Here is a 20,921-nt window from a genome sequence, read left to right on the forward strand (position 1 = left end):
CTTCACCCTTATCTTCAAACATCATCACATGTCCTGATCACAGTAACCTTTACACAACCATATTGTTTTTCTGAGCTCAGGTGGTAAGTACTATATCGTGTGTAATCCAGTGCTGTGTTTGATAAGAGACTTATTATAGGACATCGCAGTGATCCTCCTGAGTCCAGACAGGACATTACATAGAACACTTAAATAAAAGCTTAACCAGTTACTTCACCATTTTGGGAATATCAGTGAGGTTAAATGGGATATTGCTGCAGGGACAGTATGTCCTATGCCAACTTACAGAAAACACTCATGACATATAAATAGAAAAAAAAGAAAAAAGTATACAATTTGCAATCTTTTCACTTAAATGCAGTGCATAAAAATACATTCTTCAAATGAAAAAAAACTGCAAGAGATGGCCAAAAAATGTAAACACCACACAACAAATAACAATACAAACTTAGTGAAGCTCATTTAATGTTCATTCTTTTGCTGATTTCACATCTATTACAGTTGATTACACTGTTGTTAAGCAAATGTTTCATCTGGTGACTTTAATGTTGTTAAGTCGAATGATCTATTTTCACCTGTACAAGTTGTATACTGGGCTTGATTCCCTCATTTTAATCCCTGTTTTGGGATATAAAGGGATGTTGATGTAACCCAGTACTCAAGTACTGTTTTCTTTACTTGTGTATTTCCAAGAACTAAACCCACATGCACTGATACATCCACAAATGCAAATAATACGTTTTTCTTTTCCATATTAGATCTGGTGTGGTGTGAGAAAAAAAAAACACATAACTTACAAATATCTACAGTGTATTCTAAAAATTCTCTATAATCCTAAAGATAAACATAAATAATTGTAGTTTAATCCTTCAGTAACAGTGAGGAAAAGAGCCACTAAATTACATTCAAATATGTTAGTTTCAGTTGATTAAATCAGTTTGTCACAGCTTCTCCCCCAATCAAAAATGTACTGTTATTGGTTAGTGCAATTAATAATCCAATTTACAGTTATTCTCCATTTTTGTACATTTGAAAACACCCATGATGCTCCAGTCTCATTACATTCTTTTAGTCATATTTGGTGCATATTGGGGTCCAGAATCGGGCAATACCAGAATATGTGATTGAATGATTTTATGTAATTAATAAAACATTTTTAACATACTTTTGTAGATGTGCTGAGTTGATCTCTTTATACTGTGGTTCCTGTAACTCTTTTCAGTCAATCATCTTTGTCTCACCTGCAGCAGCAAGGCTCCACACTGGGAAACTAAAGACACTAAAGAGACAGTGCAAATGAGTGACAACAAATATTACCATAAACTACACGATAATGATAACAATAATAATGATAACAATAATGCATTTTATTGAAAGGCGCCTTTCAAAGCACTCAAGGACAACTTACAAGGCACATATAACACAACAGTACATCAAACAATATAAATCAGGTAACATTTAGTGCAAAGATAAAGAATAAATATGAATGTGACTACAAAGTGCATTAGTACAATAAATAAACTGAATGTGATTGCAGTCAGTGTGAGACAGAGTATGTCACTCTGAATAGGTGCGTTTTCAGGCGGGATTTAAAGGTGGAGACAGAGTCAGAAGTGCAAATGTCTGGTGGGAGAGAGTTCCATAGGCGGGGGGCAGATCGGCTGAAAGCTCTTGAGCCCATGGTGGTTAAGTTGGCGGATGGGGCAGAGAGCTGGTTGGCAGAGGAGGATCGGAGAGTTCGAGAAGGTGTGTAGATGTGAATAAGTTCAGAGAGATATGATGGTGCCAGGTTGTGAAGGATCTTGAACGTGAGGAGTAGAATCTTAAAGTCATTTTGATAGGGAGCCAATGAAGTTGCTGCAGGGCAGGAGTGATGTGTTCAATAGAGGGAGTTCTGGTTATGATAAGAGCGGCTGCGTTCTGTACCAGTTGGAGTTTGTGAAGAGATTTCCACGGAAGACCAAAGAGGAGAGAGTTACAGTAGTCCAGACGGGATGTGATCGGGGTGTTTACCAGGATAGCGGTGCAGGTTGGTGAAAGTGAGGGACGGAGACGATTGATGTTATGTAGATGGAAGTATGCAGACCGAGTAACGTTATTGATGTGATCTTCAAAAGATAATGTGCTGTCCAGGATGACACCCAGGCTCTTTACCTGAGGGGATGGAGGGACAGTGGAATTGTTGATTGACATGGAGAAAGTGTTGAGTGTTGCTAAGGTTGATCTGGTACCGATGAGGAGGACCTCAGTTTATTCGCCGTTGAGTTTAAGAAAGTTGAGTGAGAGCCATGATTTAATTTCCAGTAAACAGTCGGATAGAGCTATGGGTGGCAGAGTGGAAGTAGGCTTGGTGGAAAGATAAAGTTGGTTATCATCAGCAAAACAGTGGAATTGTATGTCAAATTTCCTGAGAATGTGACCAAGAGGCAGAAGATAAATAATCAACAGGAGGGGGCCAAGGACATAGCCCTGGGGAACACCACTAGAGACTGGAGAGGAGCTGGATCTCAGGTTCTTGATTTGAACAAACTGTGTGCAGCCAGAGAGATATGATCTGAACCAAGCCAGTGAGATGTCAGTGATTCCAATGGAGGCTAACCTGTCCAGGAGGATGTCATGAGAAACGGTGTCGAAAGCTGCACTCAGGTCGAGGAGAACCCGAATGGAGAGAAGTCCAGTGTCAGATGCCATCAGGAGGTCATTGGTGATTTTCATTAGGGCTGTCTCAGTACTGGGGAGGGGACAGAAGCCTGACTGAAATTGTTCATAGAGATTGTTGTCAGACAGATGGGTGTGGACCTGAGCTGCAACCGTTCTTTCTATTTTGGAGAGAAATGGCTTGAGATGGGACGGAAGAGAGAGGGCATAAAAAGTGAGAGAACCAGAGAGAGATAATCATCTCTCATCATTCCTTATTGTATTTTGTATGTTGCAACACACTATCATTTCTTAACAAAGCTAAACCAGCAGTCTCTGTTAGGATGGTATAGTTGTTGTTTTTTGCACTTGCTTGGCAGACTGATCCTGGTGAGGAGTGCTGTGGAGTCATCCTACGTAAGTGCCTTTACAATCAAGTAAAAGGTGAGGGCTCAAGGATCATCATCATTTGGTGGAATTACACTTTGTTAAATCCAGATCTGCAGGGCTTATTTAGACTCAAGGCATCTAATCTCATCTGTTACACTCGAGTGGTGAGATATTGAACATCTCCACACAAGACAAGAAGAGTCTGACTGACCACTTTTTTTCCATCCATGCAACACTCAGATTTTTTCCCAAATGCTTCCTCCTACATTGGCCCGCAAAGGGATCCCCCTCTGTCACGCACTGGCTTCATCATTCTGGCCATCATTATGGCCATTTTCACCGGCCCGGCCATCATACTCAACGCTACAGTGATTATTGTGTCCCTCATGTACAAGCAGCTGAGGAAGCCGCTCAACTATGCTCTGGTGAACATGGCTGTGGCTGACCTGGGAACAGCGATGACCGGAGGGGTACTGTCTGTGGTCAACAATGCTCAGGGGTATTTCTCCCTGGGAAGAACAGGCTGTGTGATGGAGGGCTTTGCAGTGTCTTTGTTTGGTGAGTGAAAAGAGGAACAAAACATATGCTGAATTGTTTTCAAAACTGCACATTTTGTTCCACAGTTGTGGTACAATAGGTGCATCATTTTCTTATGTAAAATCAGTATTTTGTAATGTTAACAGTGAATATTTACTTTAACAAACTTCTTATAGCATGATTCAGTTAATCATTGTATTGACATTATTTTCAGTCTCAGAAGTACAATATATTTGTATCAATACACAGACACCCTGCTGTTTCTCCCATGTGACTTTGCCTTCCCTGATTTGTCCACAGGTATCACATCTCTGTGCACAGTTGCTCTGATTGCAGTGGAGAGGATGTTTGTTGTATGTAAGCCCATAGGGCAGATTACTTTCCAAAAGCAGCATGCGGTTGGCGGTATTGCCCTGTCCTGGCTGTGGTCCCTTACATGGAACTTACCGCCCCTCTTTGGCTGGGGCAGGTATGAGCTGGAGGGGGTCGGGACTTCCTGTGCACCTGACTGGCACAACCGAGACCCTCATAATGTCTCCTACATTCTGGCTTATTTTGCAGTATGCTTTGCTGTTCCTTTTGCCATTATCTTGGCATCCTACACAAAACTAATGTGGACATTACATCAGGTGAGCTTTTAAACCTTTGGCTTCATCATAAAATACATCAGTGCATTTCTGTTTACATAACAGAGGTTCAGCTGTTTGTTTTCAGATTTGTGCGTTTTTATATTTTCTGTTCAATATTGTGAAAAATTAAAGTAGACTCTTAGATTTTATCTTTTTATCTTTTTATTTGCACACCTATACAAAAGCATAAAATCCAGAACATATAAATAAAACAGATGTGACAGATGCCTCAATTTAAAAAATAAACAAATGGGGGAAAACGGCGTTTCACCAAACACACTGTTGTTTTTTCTTAAATTTGTTTTCCAAAAATCTTGTTTTGTTTTGCACCCCAGGGCCAATGTAAATTAAAACATAACTCAGCAAAATAAAAATAAAATAAGTTGAGTCCATGCATCAATACCATGCATGTATCACATATCTTATTTAATTAAGTCAGTCTCTCTTTAATGGTCAACAATAGAAACAGACAGGAGATGAGGGGAGAGATTAAGAGGAAGAACCTGTGACGATGTCCCCTGTGAAAAAAAAAAATCAGGGACTTTGCAACAATATGGTCACTGATTTCTAACCTTTTTGGCTTGCGACCCCTTAAAATAAAGCAATGCCAGCTTGCAAACCCTCTTCACTTGTTGGATATAAGTCATATGACCAGCTTCATGCAAAAAGTGATATGTCATATCATATTATATCATAATTTACCATAAAAAAGATTTAAAAAAGCTCCAGAAAAGATATTTAAAAATGTGGTGCCGCAGACATGTTTTTTACACTTTCGAATCCTGTTGTCTTGAGAAAGATTTGCCTTGTAACCCTCCAGATACCCAACTTAGGAACCAGTGTTTTAGGTCCCTGGGCAATAAGAAGTCATCTGATAAAAATATATTTCCAATGACATTCTGTGTTACAGGTATCAAATATGGCCAGTGTGGAAGGTGGTGCAGTAGCTAAAGGAGAGACGAAGGTGGCATTTATGGTCGTTCTTATGGTCCTGACATTTCTGATCAGCTGGATGCCTTATGCTGGCCTGGCCATGCTGGTGGTCTACGACCCTGATGTGGAGATTCACCCGCTGGTAGGCACAGTGCCTGTTTACTTGGCCAAGAGCAGCACTGTGTACAATCCCTTGATCTACATCTACCTCAACAAACAGGTACTGTAAAACAACACATTAAATCAGCACATCATCACCATCTGGTGGTACTAAAGACACTACAGTGTCTTATTTTAGGGACAGATAATATTGACAATGTAACTGATCACTCTGTTATGATTACATGTAAATATAAGATGCAGCTATTGTTTTAAATTTCAAAACACACTTTTCAAGGTCTTCATCTACTTTAAATTACTTCTTATTAATGTTTCATGTCAATTTTACATTTTCTTTAGAGTTGGCTTCCACGTTATCCATACTGAAACATAATCAGTCTTATATTTTCTATCTTATTTTGTGTAGTTCCGTAAATATGCAGTGCCCTTCCTGCTGTGTGGGAAGGAGCCGTGGGTGGAGGACGAGGCCTCTGAGAACGTCACCACCATGGAGACTACAACCAACCAAGTGGCTGCTGCCTGAAATGTACACGCCTACAACCATCCACTAATAATCTTTTTACTGATGTGTATATCTCAGTTTACATATCCTGCTCCCTAGCGACTACAGTGTTTGAATGTTTTTTATTAAACTGTGACGTGTATATAATATATGTGAGGTTCTCTATAACTGTACGAACGCTTGATTAATGGTGAAGACAGAGTCCAGTGTTTGCTCCAGTGTAAAATACAAATAAAAGAAAACAGTAATTCAGCATAAGTTTATTCAATGATGATCAATAGAAAATAAAATATCAGTATCGATTCAAATAAAGTCAAGGCCAAAATAAAATGAAAAATACAAAAAATGTATTGATACAAAACCTAGAGGGTTATAGTAAAGCATTTGCTACGAAGAGAAATTATGTTTACTAAATAAAAACATTGAGGAGCAAATATCAAGACTTTCAAGTAGAGAACATTACCATGGGTCTTTCCATACTTTTGTACATATTTTACAATATCTTCTATTTTAATACAGCTTTCAGAACATTAATAGTTGTAATAGTAATTATAATTATAACAATATGAAGAAAAACTAATAGAAACGTTCAAATCAATATGTGTTTCTCTGTAAACTGGTACTTTACCATTTTATTTTTTTCCCTACCCGTGAACAGAGGAACAGTGCACCTTGAAAATATTTTTTAGTACTCTTTCATTCCCAGCATTGTAAGGTGAGGTGTAAATGACAAATATAGATTCCACTAAACCATACACACAGTCACAAAAAGTACAAAATTGTCTCACCTTAATACACAAATTTGTTTAGAAAAAGGAGAAACAAAAGCACTATACAGTTACTTGTGCAAAGACAAACAGCTATGTGCTAATATTTAAATACCATTGGTATAGACTGAACCAAATCCTTATTTTCTTTTTTTCAGGAATCCCTGACATGAGGTAAAAGTAAGTTCTTTTTATCTTTAGTTTCACACAACTTTTAAAAGTGTTTACAAAATAATGCATATCTTCAGTTCATCAGTACTGTAATTGCTACGAATAGTACAATGTGCCTGTTATGTGCATTGGTCCTTTTATATGACGGTCATCAACAAAAGGACTAGAACACATTTTTTTTGAAACTCACAAACAATTCAAAGAGCCCTTTCAATGTGCACACACAAAATGGAAAACCTACATTGTCATGACAGTATTCGGTTGAATTAGAGTACAGGATGCACTCGCCTACAAATCAAACACGCATGAACAACAGATCACATTAACCCTAAAATACCCTTGGTGCTAATTCAAACTCTCCATGGTAATGCCTGAAAAAGCCCACTTTAGTGTAAGTAGTCCAGTATCCTTATCGTGATGGATCAAAAAGATAAAAACAAAAAGAGATTTTGTTCCAACTTATGGGCTTCAGTTGCTCCTTTTTATGCATCCAGCGTTAGGTCTCCTTTCTAGTTTCATTAATTTATTTCTTAAAGGAAAAACGCAAACTCCACTGTGGGACACTGTGACAAACAGATACGTTGAGACAATGATATGTTGTCATCGTTGCCTAACGAGGTATACTGTATACAGGAACCAGGCAGGCTGAGAGAGAAAGGGGCGGGGGGTTAGTATTGCTTAGCCTCTCTCCAGCATCCTGACACCAGGACACCCTCCACACAGAACACACCTCAGACTGTTAGCTGACCTTTGGATGTGTGCACGTGTCTCCTGCCACCACAGGCTCAAAGCCCTCACACACTACTACATGAAGGCTAAGATGTGATTGCGAAGTTTTAGTACAAAGGTTTAATGGAATCACGCCATGATCAACAAAGAACATGTCATGGAAAATCCCAGCACAAGCTATGAGTAATATTATTTTATCCCTGTTATTACCATCTATCCATTTTCGTTCTTTCAGCAGCAAAAAGGCATTTCAGTAGGGGCTGACAAAACCTAGGTTTGACTTTGAAACTAACTAAAAAAGCAGCATTGTTAATGCACTATGCATTTTAAATCCTTGTGCATGCCCTGCACAAAATATGCAAACAAATGTGGTAGTCACATCTGTATAAAATTTCAGCACTGGATCCTTGAGGCTTGCCTTCTAAAAATGCTCCTGTAAAGGGGGCTTAACCTTATGCAACTGGTGTTGGTTTGATGAAGTAACACGTGTCTACTCCTATGCTAATAAATCAAATCCATTTGCATATCTTGTGCAGTAGTGTTGTCACACAAGCAGAACCTCTTAAAAATGCTGTTTTCAGGCAAAATAAAGGGTGCATATTAGCAAAAACATAAAAGGCAAATAAATATCTGAATATTGTACCTAATAAAATAATGCTAGTCTGCTTTTATAGCATAACAGGAGTAACAAGGGTCCATATTGCTGATCTTTTAAATTATACATAATTACAAAATATAGAATATCTCTTTACAAAGTTTCTTTTGTTATATAATACAATTTACAGCATATCAACTATGAAATATTAATCAGGCTATTCTAAAATTTAAATAACCTGCCTGCTAGTGCATTTATCACAAATGCTTTTGTCGCTTCAAAAGTACATATCTCAAGTTGAATGATGCTATAAGTAAGTAGGACAATTAGTTCCTGCATAATCTGGTTTGACTCTACTGGTGCTCTTCACTTTTTGACTCAGCTGTAGCAATCATCACACGATCTGTTCTAACAACAAAGGGATCAAGTTATACTATGACTACGGGAGGAGATATGCCTTTCTATGCTTGCATTGAAAACTTGCATGATATGCCAAACCTTAATAAAGTGACTGAGGTAATGACATCGTACATCTGATTGTCATCACCCTTAGAGACCCGCCCTAAAGAATATCTCACACCCTTGCCAATTGGTCCATCTCTCTCACTGGCATCAATGTCCTTGTCTCTGATTGGCTGCAGGCTGAACCTGTATATCACCTCCAGGTCAAGGCCTTTGACAGGCGGGTGCTGTCAGTCCCTCTGTGCTCAGCAGGGATGGTAGCTGGCTCTGTGCTGTGACCTCCTTTGCTGGCAGGTGGAGAACAATTAAATGAACGGGACTAATGTGTCTCTCTTCTATATGCCTTTTCTCTTTAATGTAAAAGGCACTTCTTTTGGTCAGAGCCAACAGATGCATTTATTTTTTTATTTTTTTTGTTTTCGCTGATTGTAGTCTGACAAGGTTCTAATTTGCAGATGTCTCCAGCCACTGCTATAAAGTCGTGATGCAGATCATCTCGTCTGCTAGGTCCTCCTCATATGGAGCTCTGGATTCTGTCTCCGGCTCCTCATCACTGTAGCTGGCTGTGGTGTCCTGCAGTTCATAGTCTCTTGGAGTCAGAAGGGGGAACACGTTGACCCCGTTGACACCCGGAGAAATCCCTCCGTTCAGCAGGTGGCTGGCTGCGCTCTCCATCTCATCTATTGTCATCTCACATGCATCTGCTATCTCGTGCTTTGTGGCAGCGACGAACTTGGGATCCTTGGCATATCTCCCAAGCCCTTCTGATATCAAAACCTGCTCAACAGAATGTGAGGGAAAAAATTTTATTGTAAATTTTCAGAATCTTGTTTTGCTTATCTTGCTTGTCACATTTCGTTTTGACCAAAGTCTGTGAGATTAAATTATCTGGTCAGGGACACAACTCCCCTCCCTACGTCTTCACCAACACTCAAACTCACCGCTTCCACTAAGCTGGTGGCGCTTCCTCTCTTCTGGTGGTACTGGTTATGGTATTCAGGTGGCACCTGCAGGTGGACCGGTGAGTACGTCCTCTGGGAGTACTCGGGGTCGTCTGTATACCAGGAGCTCTTGCGCACAGACACTTGGCTGCTAGCGACACTCTCCCTGTGTGGGTGGTCCACACGGATGAGAGGGGTGTAGTATGGTGACTGGTCTTTACTGGCTGGGGTGGCAGGGGGAGTGGCCCAGGAGCGGGTGGAACGGGTCGGGGAGAGGCGGTGGGCTCTGCTGGAGTCCAGGCCTGCTACAGCCATAACCTGACGGGTCAGGAGAGATGAATGAATGAATACAAACTTTGTGTAGTACAGCCAACTGTGCTACCCTACCACCACTACATCTACACGACAACTACCACTCTCTCACATTAGTTATTTATAGGAAATATGATCAGTTTGTGCCTGTGTTACCTGGTGCTGCATAAGGTGCAGTGGTAGAGCAGTACGCTGATGTGGAAGCTCATCCTGGCTACTTTGTCTGCGCAGACACTCAAAGTTGAAGGATGGCCTCCTGTGACCTGAACGAGCCAGGTGTGGACCAGTGAGTGACCTCATGCAGCAAACTTTGACATCATGCAACATTTTAACACTGTAAACCCTCAATATAAAACCAGGTGATTGAGCAAATCATAAAATGAAATAAAGTAAAATCATAAATGTGTTGGTATGTTATGAAATCTCTTTAAGGTCAAATTACCAAAAGTGCTCTAACTGTGGCAGAAAATTGTTTACTTGTAGGATCCCATAGCTTGTGACAAGAGGTGTTTTAAGCGCCTTTAAGCCGTTAATGATGTACAATAAGCAAACAATATTAAATGTTATGTGGACATAAAGAGCATTCACAGAAAACATGTCATTCATGCAGCAGGTCAAGACAGGAGATACCTTGAGGTGTGGCAGGAAGCAACCGTCTCTTTGGTGACCTCCTTGAGTCGCGGTACAGAGGCTGCTCATCGTCGTCGTAGTAACTGTCAGGGTGATGGTAACCTTTGGGAGTCTCATACTCTGTGTCACTGTTCTGATACCTGTCAGCACAGAGTAGCAAATATAGGATTTAAGGTTTCTTGCAAAAGCCACAAGAAATATGTTTGTTAACAGGACAGGGTACAATAACACATAAGATTGCTGAGTAAAGCTCAGAAAGAAATACCTGTCCCCTGACAGCATACTGTCATCTTCATAAAATTCCTCTCCGCTGTAATACTCCCCAGACAGGCGGTCTTCATCAAATTCCTCCTCCCTGCGGATGGTGGGGTGGCATCCATCCCCTCCACGGGACCTGATGAAACGTTGGGGCACAGGGGTCAGAGTGTGCACACTGGTGCAGTTCATTGGGATTACTGGGATAGGGCCATGCACTGCCATGCAGACGCTAGCCTCAAGGGGGCAGCAATGCAACTGACCACCCATATAGGTATTAACCAAGTCAACACAGCCAAACCAAAAGACAACAGGCAGAAGTTTTGGGTTTAAAAGCATCACTCATCTAAACATCCCATCTACCTTGACTTCCTTAGTTAAATTAATTGAAATGATCTCTGGTTAGGAATCATGGAGTAAATTCAGTGTAGGACTGGTAAAACGTGGAGGCAAACAATTAGTGGTGACGAGTAGTGCGATTTAAAAAAACAAAAGAAAAACATTCTCCTACACTTCCCTGTTTTTGAGCATCTGTGTCCTTCTTCAAAGCAAGCACACATGCATAAAGCAGGGCTACTCTCAGTGATATGCTGGCCACTCACATTCTTGTTATTTCTCCTTCTAATCTTACAGCGTTGACACACAACTGCACCATGACAGAGGTGGACGATAACCAGAGAGGTGCGTGGCCAGCATATTGCATGTAACACTGACTTAGCAAGGATGCAACCATTCACCGATTCAAAACCAAGTCAAAATGCAATAAATAAACAGAAAAATAAAATCTTCTCTTTGTTGTTGAGACATACTGCTGGAGCCAAACCTAGATAACAACATACCTAACATAGGTCTCATAGTAGCGCCTTCTGTCCAAGAATGCAGAGGGATGGTTGAGAGAAAGCATTTTGGTTAGGAAGGAGAAAGGGAGAGGGAGAGAACAGAGAGAAAAGGGTGGAGAAAGCCTGACATATATATCATACAGTATATGAAGCATATACAGCATTCTCATATATATGTATGAGGAAGAGACAGCATGATGGCGGACGTCCACTCCAGTGTTGTTTGACAATTTCATTTTCTTTTCTTAAGATAAGAAATGAACAAAAAATAATTTCTCTTTTGTAAAGTGGCAGCAATGAAATTGTCCCACAAACTTATTGGGTAGTAAAGAAAAACAGGCCCAATGCTGGAGCGGCTGACTAAACAGAACAGAGCATGGGAAATCAGGAGATAAGTGGACTATTGGTCAGTTGAAATTAACTGTCAGAATGAGAGTATGCTTGTGATCCATTATGGAGTGAAGGATTTACAATAAAGGCTTGTGAAACAGGGAGGTTTGATAAGAAGCTGGGTCCTGCCTGTGGGGTAAAAATACTTATGCAACAGATAATGTCTGAAACTAATACCAGTGTTTTTTTGTTTTAATTTCAACCTGAGATAGCTGTGTAAAAGGACTCAGATGACCTCTAAGGAGAGGGAGCAAGACAAAATTCAGTAAGTAGTTGTTTTTTTTAATTTACTAATGTTTCAGTCTTACACTTGAAGGGAAAACCCATAATCCATATCTAAAATCTTACACTTACTGTCAGATATTATAACTAAAATTTTTATACATGAATGAACAAAATTTAGCCAAAATTTGCACCAAACCATTTACACTAAAAATTATGTGAGAATAGTTCAACAATTTAGAAGATATCTTTATTCACTTTCTAATATCTGCATGTTAAATATGAAGCTACAGCCAGGAGACCGCTTAGCCTAGCATAATGCCTAAAGTAGGGGGGCCACCAAGTCTTGTGCTGTGTCCAACATTACAATTCACTCATTCACTGCTCCAATAGACATGCAATAGTATAATCAATAGTAAACAGTAAATTGAGATTTTGGACAGTTAGTACTATCCATTGTCGGAAAACATGCATTGGATGCTACTTTTCTCATTTTTTTCTTTTAGAGACTTTTTAAAGGCACTTTAGAGTGGATAAATGTATACACTCAATTCAAACACTCAAATAAAATGGCAGACAGTATATCAAGTGCACTAAATAGTAAATGGAGTGATTACAGACACAGCATTGGTGTCTCTACAAGGTAGCCAGGGAACCAACAGAGACAGCGGGTAGCATTAGTCACTGTGCCCAGCCAAGAAATAGTGCGCTCATAAGCCTCCATAATACTACAATGTGATGTTTTACGCTATGTGTTACTATGGATTAAAGATATGAGATAAAATATATTAATTAGTGAGCTTTAGAGGTGCTGGTAAGTAGATTTTATTACCTTTATACAGAGCCAGGCAACCTGTTTCCCCCTTGCTTCTAGTCTTTGTAAATACTATGGTAAAGTGACTGTCTCCTGGCTCTAGTTTCATATTACTGTAAGCGATCAGATATGAAAGTGATGTTTATCTTCTTATCTAACTTTAAGCAAGAATGTGAATGCACTTACTTCACAATATGTGAATAATATATGAGGTAAGAGGTAACATTTCATGGTTTTGTTTGTACTTAAAAAATGAAAAAATTGTATTCTCCTATATTGCGTACATTCAATTTTTGATCCTAGTCATTTATTAAATTATCTTTAACATGAATCTCTCATTACATCCCTAAGAAACTGATATATCTGCCTGTTCTACATTAAGAAAGATAAGTTTTGCTTTAAATGTCACTTTAAAAAAATCTGCAACAAAAATCTGTTGTGGACATTATGAAAATATCTTGATGTGATAAAATTTTACATGTTTAGTCCAAGTGTTTTCAACATTTGACAAGTTATGGGAACAAAAAGACACTGGGCTCAGAGACACAGGGTACACCAATGGCGGCAGAATGGAGCGTTAGGTGGGATTGTACATTTTAACAGATATTTTAGCTGACAGATGTTTCTGCAGCAGAGCAAAGACCTGATGATCAGTGTGTTGGTACCTTTGACCCTGTGGGGTCCGGGGCTTGTCGTAGTCGTAGTAGGAGCTGCGAAGACCTGGGTAGCCATTTGGAGGTGCATGTTCATAGTAGCGATGGTGTCCTCCGTTGGGCAGACTGGACACGTTGGCATTGTTGAGGTTGATATTGGTGGATTTAGGAGACTTGCCGTAGGAGTTGTGGTGGCGGTGGTGGTGATGGTGGTGGTGATGATGGTGGTTGGGGTGGGACATTGCATTGGCTCGAGACAGGCGTCCTACTGGCTGCTCCATGTGAGCATAGTGAGGTGGCGGCTGCACCTGTAGAGGCCGCTGCGTAGCGTTGGTCTGATGGCCGTTGGATCGTCGATGACCACCGTTCATGAGATGGTTACCAAAGAGTCCGCCATTACGCTGTGAAGGAATGCTCAAAGTAAAACCACCAGGGCTTTCATAGTTTACAGTACAAAACAAATCTACTATTGATGTTAAGTCTGGGAGCTGATTTTCTTTTCAGAAATTATATGAGCAAAATATAAGTTCAGAAGCTGGTTTCATGGCATGTGACATATGTGGGCAAATGGATGCACTCTTTGTAGTTTGTTGAAATTGAGATGGAGGAAAAACATATAAGAAGCAAAAACAAATAAAATGTAGAAAAAAGCTACATACTGTAGCTTTAAAGATTAAAAACAAATCTACTACAGATTTAGCTGATTAATGTTTCTTGGAGTACATTCCCTTTTATATAGATTGGAAATTACCATTGAGTGATTCCACAAAAAGCACAATTTTTTTCCACAAACATTTCCCCTGTCAGGTAAAATTAAATCAGTTACCCTATAAATTTCTTCGTCTTCCTCTGGTATAAAGTCTACTAGTTCGTCATCTTGCAGATCACATGATATCGCTCGGCGAATTTCGGGCCCAATATCATGCAGCGTGCGAAGACCAGCCTGTAACCATGACAATACAAATTCTAAGCACTATGGCTGGGACCTTCATCTTACAACTCACATAACATTATCTGACATCATACAGTCACAACCACACATACTGGGCATACACACAATTGTGCTGGAGTATGCAACACCTGACATTTACAGTACTGACAGACTGTGAGAGATGAGAACACACAGACAGACAAATGTGCTCTCCTGAATGCAACCTGCTGTGAGTTTTATTTAGTTGAAGTGTCTTGTGTAGAATCTAGCTGTGCTTTCTCTCACATACGCTTTAGTGAGTGCAGTAAAAAATCACTTTCCTTCCTTTCCTTTCTTTTGTAGATGTACTTAACCAAAGTAGAAAAATATACACAACGCTGGCCATGTTCACTGTCTGACAATGATATATGGTGATAGACTGAAGCCATATATCGTATTATAAGGTAACAGAAATGGCAACAAGCTTTGCATGGGAATTTCATGAGTCAATGAATGAATTGTGATGCACAAAGAACACATGAAATTATGACTGGAGACAATGACACACGCTTAACATCAATGTCTGTGGTATTTAAAGACACAGAGACACACACTGAAAACACAAATAACAGTAACAGATTCATACTGTACACCAAGATCATGAACGTCCTGCTGGATCATAAACCATAACATTAGCGCACTTAATGATATTTTAATGAAATGCACAAAGACACATTTTACAGACTTGACTTAACAAAATTACAATGCTGGTAAATTCATGTTTTCACACAATTTTCAACAATCTCACACATAACACACACATACATACAGTTGGAGTCACACTCCAACACTGTGACACTCACCTGTAGAGCAATAGCTGTGTTGTTCTGGGAGGGATGTGCACCCACCAGGCCTTCCTCTTTACGTTTCTTGAATTTCCTAAAGTAGTCCTGTATCAGGAAGGTGGCATAGAACTTCCCCACGGTTACCTCATCATCTGAGTGAACAGACCACACAAATGCTTCCTGTGTCAGCAGGTCACTACACACAGCACCATGGGGGGAGAGAGAGAGAGACTCTTCTCCTCCTTCATTCATTCTCCATAAAACTGTGGCTCCATCAGCTCAGGACTGCAGACAAGTGAGGCACTCTTCAACCTCAATCGACCAAATTATTTAAATCCAAATTATATACATCCATCTTGATGGTGTATATACTGTACCTCAATCTGGACCACCTGAGATCCTTCGCTGTATATCAAAAAGAACAAAAAAAATCAAATGCTATATGTCTTTATTTTGTCTTTGTGTATTTATGTATCTGAAGAGCTGTTAACAATCCAAGAGGGATCCTCTACATAATATGTCTGACATTGAATGGGATAAATTAATGTTTCCAACACCTACAGTTTTAATGTGAGTTTTTTTCATAGCAACAAGTTAATTAACTCCTGTAATTTCTGTTTCTTTCTAAATGTTGGGCTGCCAATGAAGAGGTGAAAATCAGCAGAATGAACAGGATGATTAAAACAATGCTGCTAATCTTCAATCTGTGCATTTTCATACTTACGCAATACTAACCTTAAGCATATGCCATTCATTTACCTTTGAGACACTTTAAAAATTTGCTCAAATTATTTCTGTTGTGGCAGAACCAAATTCTTTCTTTAATGTCTAGGGAAGCATCTACTCTACTACTTCAGCAATGCAAGCAAGCAGAACTATGCATGTAGTAAATGTAGTATATGTGTCAGTATTTTGCCATAAGTGTACCCGTTTATGTTCATGTATGAGTTTTTTTTGTCATAACATGTGCTGGTCAGTGAAAACTGTACTTGAAACTGTGTATGGGTGTGATCTTGCATGTATGTTTGCCAAATGTTTTGCTTTTGTATTTTTTGGAAGAGTGAGTGCAACAGTGCGTGAGAATAATTCTGAAGCAGGGGTCTGAGTCACTTTGAACAAGCACGCTGGGGAGAGAGATCGGAGACAGAGGCAACACTAGTTCCATGCCACCACCCTAAAACAGAACTGCTTCAGAATATTCTGAAGTGCTTCAGAGTTTTGGATACAGAGATATTAAAATGTGAGGAGAGTAAGCTGTGGACGCTCAAGCAGTGAGAAAAGGACAGAGATTAAGACAACAGAGAAAGAGAAGGAGACAGCAAGAGACAGACAGTTAAAGAGAAGGAGACAGCAAGAGACAGACAGTTAAAGAGAGAAAGAGAGATTAATGAGAAAGACAAAGCATGCACTTGCACAATGGTCTAAAAGGCCATGCAAGCCCAAAGCCCAGCAGACAGTCAGTCGTCTCCATCAGCATCCAGGGCAGGTGGGAAGAGTGTGGATCAAACACACATGGATAAGACACACACTGCTGAGGGGACAACCAGGAGAACATGAGCAGAGCAGAAACAGCACGATACAGCTTTACTTGTGTGTGAGAATCTTTCTGCCTGTGTGTTTTTATTTAAAGACACTGAATGACCAGTTTTTGAGCTTCCTGTAATTTTATGCAAATAGCATGTGGGCAGCATATGGTGTGTATGTGCAATTCTGTGAAGGCTGCTTTATCTTAGTTTATGTTTCAAATTATAACAGGAGGTGTATATGATTTCAATGACAGACACAGGCAAGTTCCACTAACCACCAGCAGGGGGCACCACTTGATCCAGCAGCTTCATGCTGGTTCGCTTCCAGATTTTCTTAATGACAGCCCGCAGCTCTTCATTGGCCTGCTCCAGATTACCTGCACCACAGGGAAACAAATGTCCCTTAGAAACGAGCACACCAGTTCACAACCATTTTAAATCAAGAAAGCTTGTAATTACAAGTAAGAGAGACCATTAGACTGAGGTATAGTATGTTTTAGTATTGTCTGTATTTTAACAGTGGTGCATTATTCAGTTTATACCTTCTGTTTTTATCTTCAGGGCTGTTCGCACCAGTGCAAACAGAGTGGCGTTAAACATGACTGTGCCGTCACTGTTCAGAGGCATGTTCATGGCTACCAGCCTCTGAAAGAAGAAAAATATACAACAGGCCTTTAAATATATACAACAGGCCTGCTAAATGAAATTTAAATGTAAATTATATGCATGTATGTATGTATGTAAAAATTATGAAAATGAGACAAAAGAAAAAGGATAGCAGACCTTGCAGGCCACTCTGTGAGGGCACAGTTTGCCGAACCCAAGAGGAGGCTGGATACGACGAAGAAGAGTTACGACATCCAAATGCTTAATTCTGCCCCTATATGAGAGAAAAAATATCAGATATTAACCGACAAAAACAAACGACTCTGTGGAAACATGCATGTGAAATATGTTCAGATAGATAGCAAAGCACATACTTGGCCTCTGGGTCGTATTCTGACCAAATTCTCTTGAATTCATCGAGGTGGTGTGGACCAAGAATGGACCAATCACGTGTCAAATAGTCAAAGTTGTCCATGATGACGGCCACAAACAAATTGATAATCTGGAGAACAAAGAAACCATCTTGCATAAATTATCTTAGTGTCGCAGTTTCTTTTCATGTCCAGAATTTCTTCAGATTTGAACTGTGTAATTGTGAATGACATCAAGAACAGTCATTATTAGACATATTTTAAGCACGTTTTTTCAACTACAGTCATGTGGGTAAAAGTAAATTTAAACAACAAACAAATGTGTAAATATTGGCCTCAGTTTGGCATTTGCAAAGACTAAGCATTACGCAATATGTGTTTTAAAGGTTACAAATGTCAGCTTTTCAAAGGTAGAAATGTTCTATCTTTCATGGTGCCTTTCATGTGCTAATGATGGGACAATTAGAAAAGTGCAAAAGATGATAATTAACACAATAAAGTAAATAACTGATAACATGGTAATATGGTTTAAATTGTGTGTGTACCAGGAAGGCGCAGAGCATGTAGAAGGTAATGAAGTAAATTATTGCAAATCCGCTGCCACACGTCATCTCCTCGCCGGGGTTATAGTCAGACTCTGGGTCACATAGTTTACCCGACATACAGGCCAACATGATCTCTTGCCACGCCTCTCCAGTGGCACATCTGGGGAACAGATAAGTAGGATCACCACAAACCAATTACTCAACTATATATGCCCAGGAAATTTTAAAAAAACACACTGCTTCAGTTTCCATATAGCCTCTGACTATAATATCTTACTGACCTGAAGAGAAGCAGCACAGCCTGAGGGAAGGTCTGGAAGTTGTTGTTTCGGTTTATGTGAGTGCCATCCACCATCGCAACTTTTCCAAACATCTGTAGCAGAAAGATTGCCCATATGAATACAACTGCGACTGTATCAACTTGGTAAAGACTAAGAAGAAGAAGAATTTCAGTCAAGTTAAGTTACCCACCTGCATGCCAATGACAGCGTAGATGAAGAACAGCATGGCTATCAAAAGAGCAACATACGGCAGAGCCTGTAAGAGGGGCAAGAAAATAGAAAAAGATTAATATGACAGACTTTGATACATCACTCAGTCACTGATTGAATAACTTTACGAGATTTTACCTGGAAGGATTTAATGAAAGTCCAAAGCAATGTGCGAATGCCTTCCCCTCTGCTTAGGAGCTTGACCAGCCGCATGACTCGAAAAAGACGAAAGAAGGTGATGGAGATGCGAGCGCTGTCCTCAGTGTTCTGTGAAGAAACAGTGCAGAGTCAAAAGAAGGCACAGCAACAGTTAGTGTAGTGGATACAGAGCCCCTGGCTGTGCTTCGCAGGATGATGAGGTCTGAACTCAGTACCAGATACATATGGGCTGAGAAAGCAACACTGCATCTTTATATCACAGAAAACCACTAAATTCTTTTGAGAAAACATAGCTTTGAATTTGAAAAGAGATTTGATGGTAGCATTTGATAGAAGTCCAACTATTTTGTCCAGTGTATAATTTATATAGCTCTAGATTTGTACTTCGGATTAAAATATCGTCTAAAATGATTGATGAAGATTGAACAGTCTGTCATGCAGTGTAGCTGCAACTGATATTTTCTGTTTGTCTGCGTCAAAAGCACTGCCAGGAGCCCTGTCACTGTACAGACCTATAAGGGGAGGAAGCAAGGAGGCAAGCATGCTGGAGAAAACCTTGCCATACTTGACAGGACACATCTGCACAAGCATGGCACCCTCAGTCCAGAGTCACTGCATGCGGAGTCACAGTGGGACCAACCCAAAAGGGTCGGTCAGGAGGTTTGCAGGTCAGAGCTGGGTGACCTGATCCCAGGGGTCATCCATGGGTCACTACCACACGCAAGAATGGTGGCAGAGACCATGTACCGGTGTCAACAGTACAAACGTGAGGAGCAGCCCAAAACCACTCCCACCTACTGTAACAGGACACACAGTGTCACTTTTGAGTGACACCCTTGCCTTAGAAATAACTCCAAACATTTAGGAAAATGTAAAGCAAAATTTTTCTGAGGATATATGCAAATGAACAAACAAAACAGAAGACAGAAATGAAAATAAAAGGAAACCTTACCATGAGAACATGAAATAAGCAATAGATCATAGAAGGTAATGAAGACAACAGAAAAAATACCAAACAAAGAAATGCAAATGTAAACATGGCATGGCCCTGACAGGAGGGAGGGGGTTGGAGCATCTTACCCCCTGCTCATCCACCTGAGGAGTCTCCGTTGGCTTTAAAATCAAAGACCTGTATTAATGACTTGTACAGAGCCTGCCCATATCACACACACATTGGGCCAAACACGTAAACATCACATTTTCTAAAAAAAAGTGTTTATCACACAATGCTGGAACACGTCAGTCAAGACGTAGACAGAATGATGTCACTACTCTTCTCACGTACAGTGTAAAACTGACAGGACAAAACTGTCTTATTGTTTCACTATGACAGAGACAAACATTCATTGACACCCTACTGCACATGTATTACTGTCTATGTACACTTAATGTAACGAGAAACATAAAACATTATCTTAACACTTTAAAAGACTGCCACAAAACGAGTATACAGCTTAACATTCCTATGTTGGACTTAACATTTACATGTCAGACTGACAAAACAACATGAAGTTACTTAATTACTGACTAACATGTAAGACTGGCAGACAACTTTATCACTCCCCGGTGTAATGGTCATAACTGATGGGCTTAAATTAATTTTATGACTAAGATGCTTGGCGAGCTTCAGACAATGTTAATGAGAGGCTAACTGACTGACTTAACAGATCTGAATTCATGTCATGACAAAAGCATAAAAGTCTGCTATTCTAACAGAGCCTCAACTCAAAAGTAAAGATTTATTTTTCCTGTGTCTCATATAGATTCAAGTAAATACACATTAACATATGACTTGACTGGTCAAAAAAATCATACATTGTGTGCATAATACATATTTAATGGTGTCCATAAAAGGCTGTAATCTCATCCTCTTCTGGCCTGTAATGAATTACCAGTAAATAAAGTATTTTTAAAACAACGTTTTTAAAGTGGCTTGTAAT

The 20,921-nt window shown here is 39.8% G+C and overlaps 2 protein-coding genes across 2 annotated transcripts in view; one reads left to right on the plus strand and one right to left on the minus strand.

Moving 5' to 3' along the window:
- Positions 1 to 3,254: 3,254 nt before the first annotated feature.
- LOC128355733 (parapinopsin-like) lies at positions 3,255 to 5,769 on the plus strand. Its single transcript, XM_053316069.1, has 4 exons — positions 3,255 to 3,585; positions 3,865 to 4,193; positions 5,104 to 5,346; positions 5,653 to 5,769. The coding sequence occupies exons 1-4, from the start codon at positions 3,255 to 3,257 to the stop codon at positions 5,767 to 5,769; spliced, it is 1,020 nt and encodes a 339-aa protein (XP_053172044.1).
- A 3,174-nt stretch (positions 5,770 to 8,943) lies between these two features.
- cacna1da (calcium channel, voltage-dependent, L type, alpha 1D subunit, a) overlaps positions 8,944 to 20,921 on the minus strand; it is a 57,552-nt gene continuing 45,574 nt past the window's right edge. Inside the window, exons 32-49 of the mRNA XM_053316240.1 lie at positions 20,062 to 20,094; positions 18,961 to 19,089; positions 18,803 to 18,868; positions 18,613 to 18,704; positions 18,332 to 18,491; positions 17,790 to 17,917; positions 17,593 to 17,689; positions 17,352 to 17,454; positions 17,085 to 17,186; positions 15,302 to 15,435; positions 14,355 to 14,471; positions 13,541 to 13,929; positions 11,450 to 11,476; positions 10,621 to 10,749; positions 10,356 to 10,495; positions 9,882 to 9,988; positions 9,414 to 9,731; positions 8,944 to 9,249 (exon numbers count right to left, since the gene is read on the minus strand). Coding sequence (XP_053172215.1) covers positions 8,944 to 9,249; positions 9,414 to 9,731; positions 9,882 to 9,988; positions 10,356 to 10,495; positions 10,621 to 10,749; positions 11,450 to 11,476; positions 13,541 to 13,929; positions 14,355 to 14,471; positions 15,302 to 15,435; positions 17,085 to 17,186; positions 17,352 to 17,454; positions 17,593 to 17,689; positions 17,790 to 17,917; positions 18,332 to 18,491; positions 18,613 to 18,704; positions 18,803 to 18,868; positions 18,961 to 19,089; positions 20,062 to 20,094 — 2,577 coding nt within the window. The remainder of the gene's footprint in view (positions 9,250 to 9,413; positions 9,732 to 9,881; positions 9,989 to 10,355; positions 10,496 to 10,620; positions 10,750 to 11,449; positions 11,477 to 13,540; positions 13,930 to 14,354; positions 14,472 to 15,301; positions 15,436 to 17,084; positions 17,187 to 17,351; positions 17,455 to 17,592; positions 17,690 to 17,789; positions 17,918 to 18,331; positions 18,492 to 18,612; positions 18,705 to 18,802; positions 18,869 to 18,960; positions 19,090 to 20,061; positions 20,095 to 20,921) is intronic.

The sequence above is a fragment of the Scomber japonicus genome, chromosome 3, assembly GCF_027409825.1.
Source record: "Scomber japonicus isolate fScoJap1 chromosome 3, fScoJap1.pri, whole genome shotgun sequence".
Classification (NCBI taxonomy): Eukaryota; Metazoa; Chordata; class Actinopteri; order Scombriformes; family Scombridae; genus Scomber; species Scomber japonicus.

Coding starts and splice junctions, on each gene's coding strand:
- LOC128355733 (XM_053316069.1), top strand. CDS start 3,255: ATGCAACACTCAGATTTTTTCCCAAATGCTTCCTCCTACATTGGCCCG. Junction 3,586..3,864: donor CTTTGCAGTGTCTTTGTTTG/GTGAGTGAAAAG, acceptor ATTTGTCCACAG/GTATCACATCTCTGTGCACA. Junction 4,194..5,103: donor TAATGTGGACATTACATCAG/GTGAGCTTTTAA, acceptor TCTGTGTTACAG/GTATCAAATATGGCCAGTGT.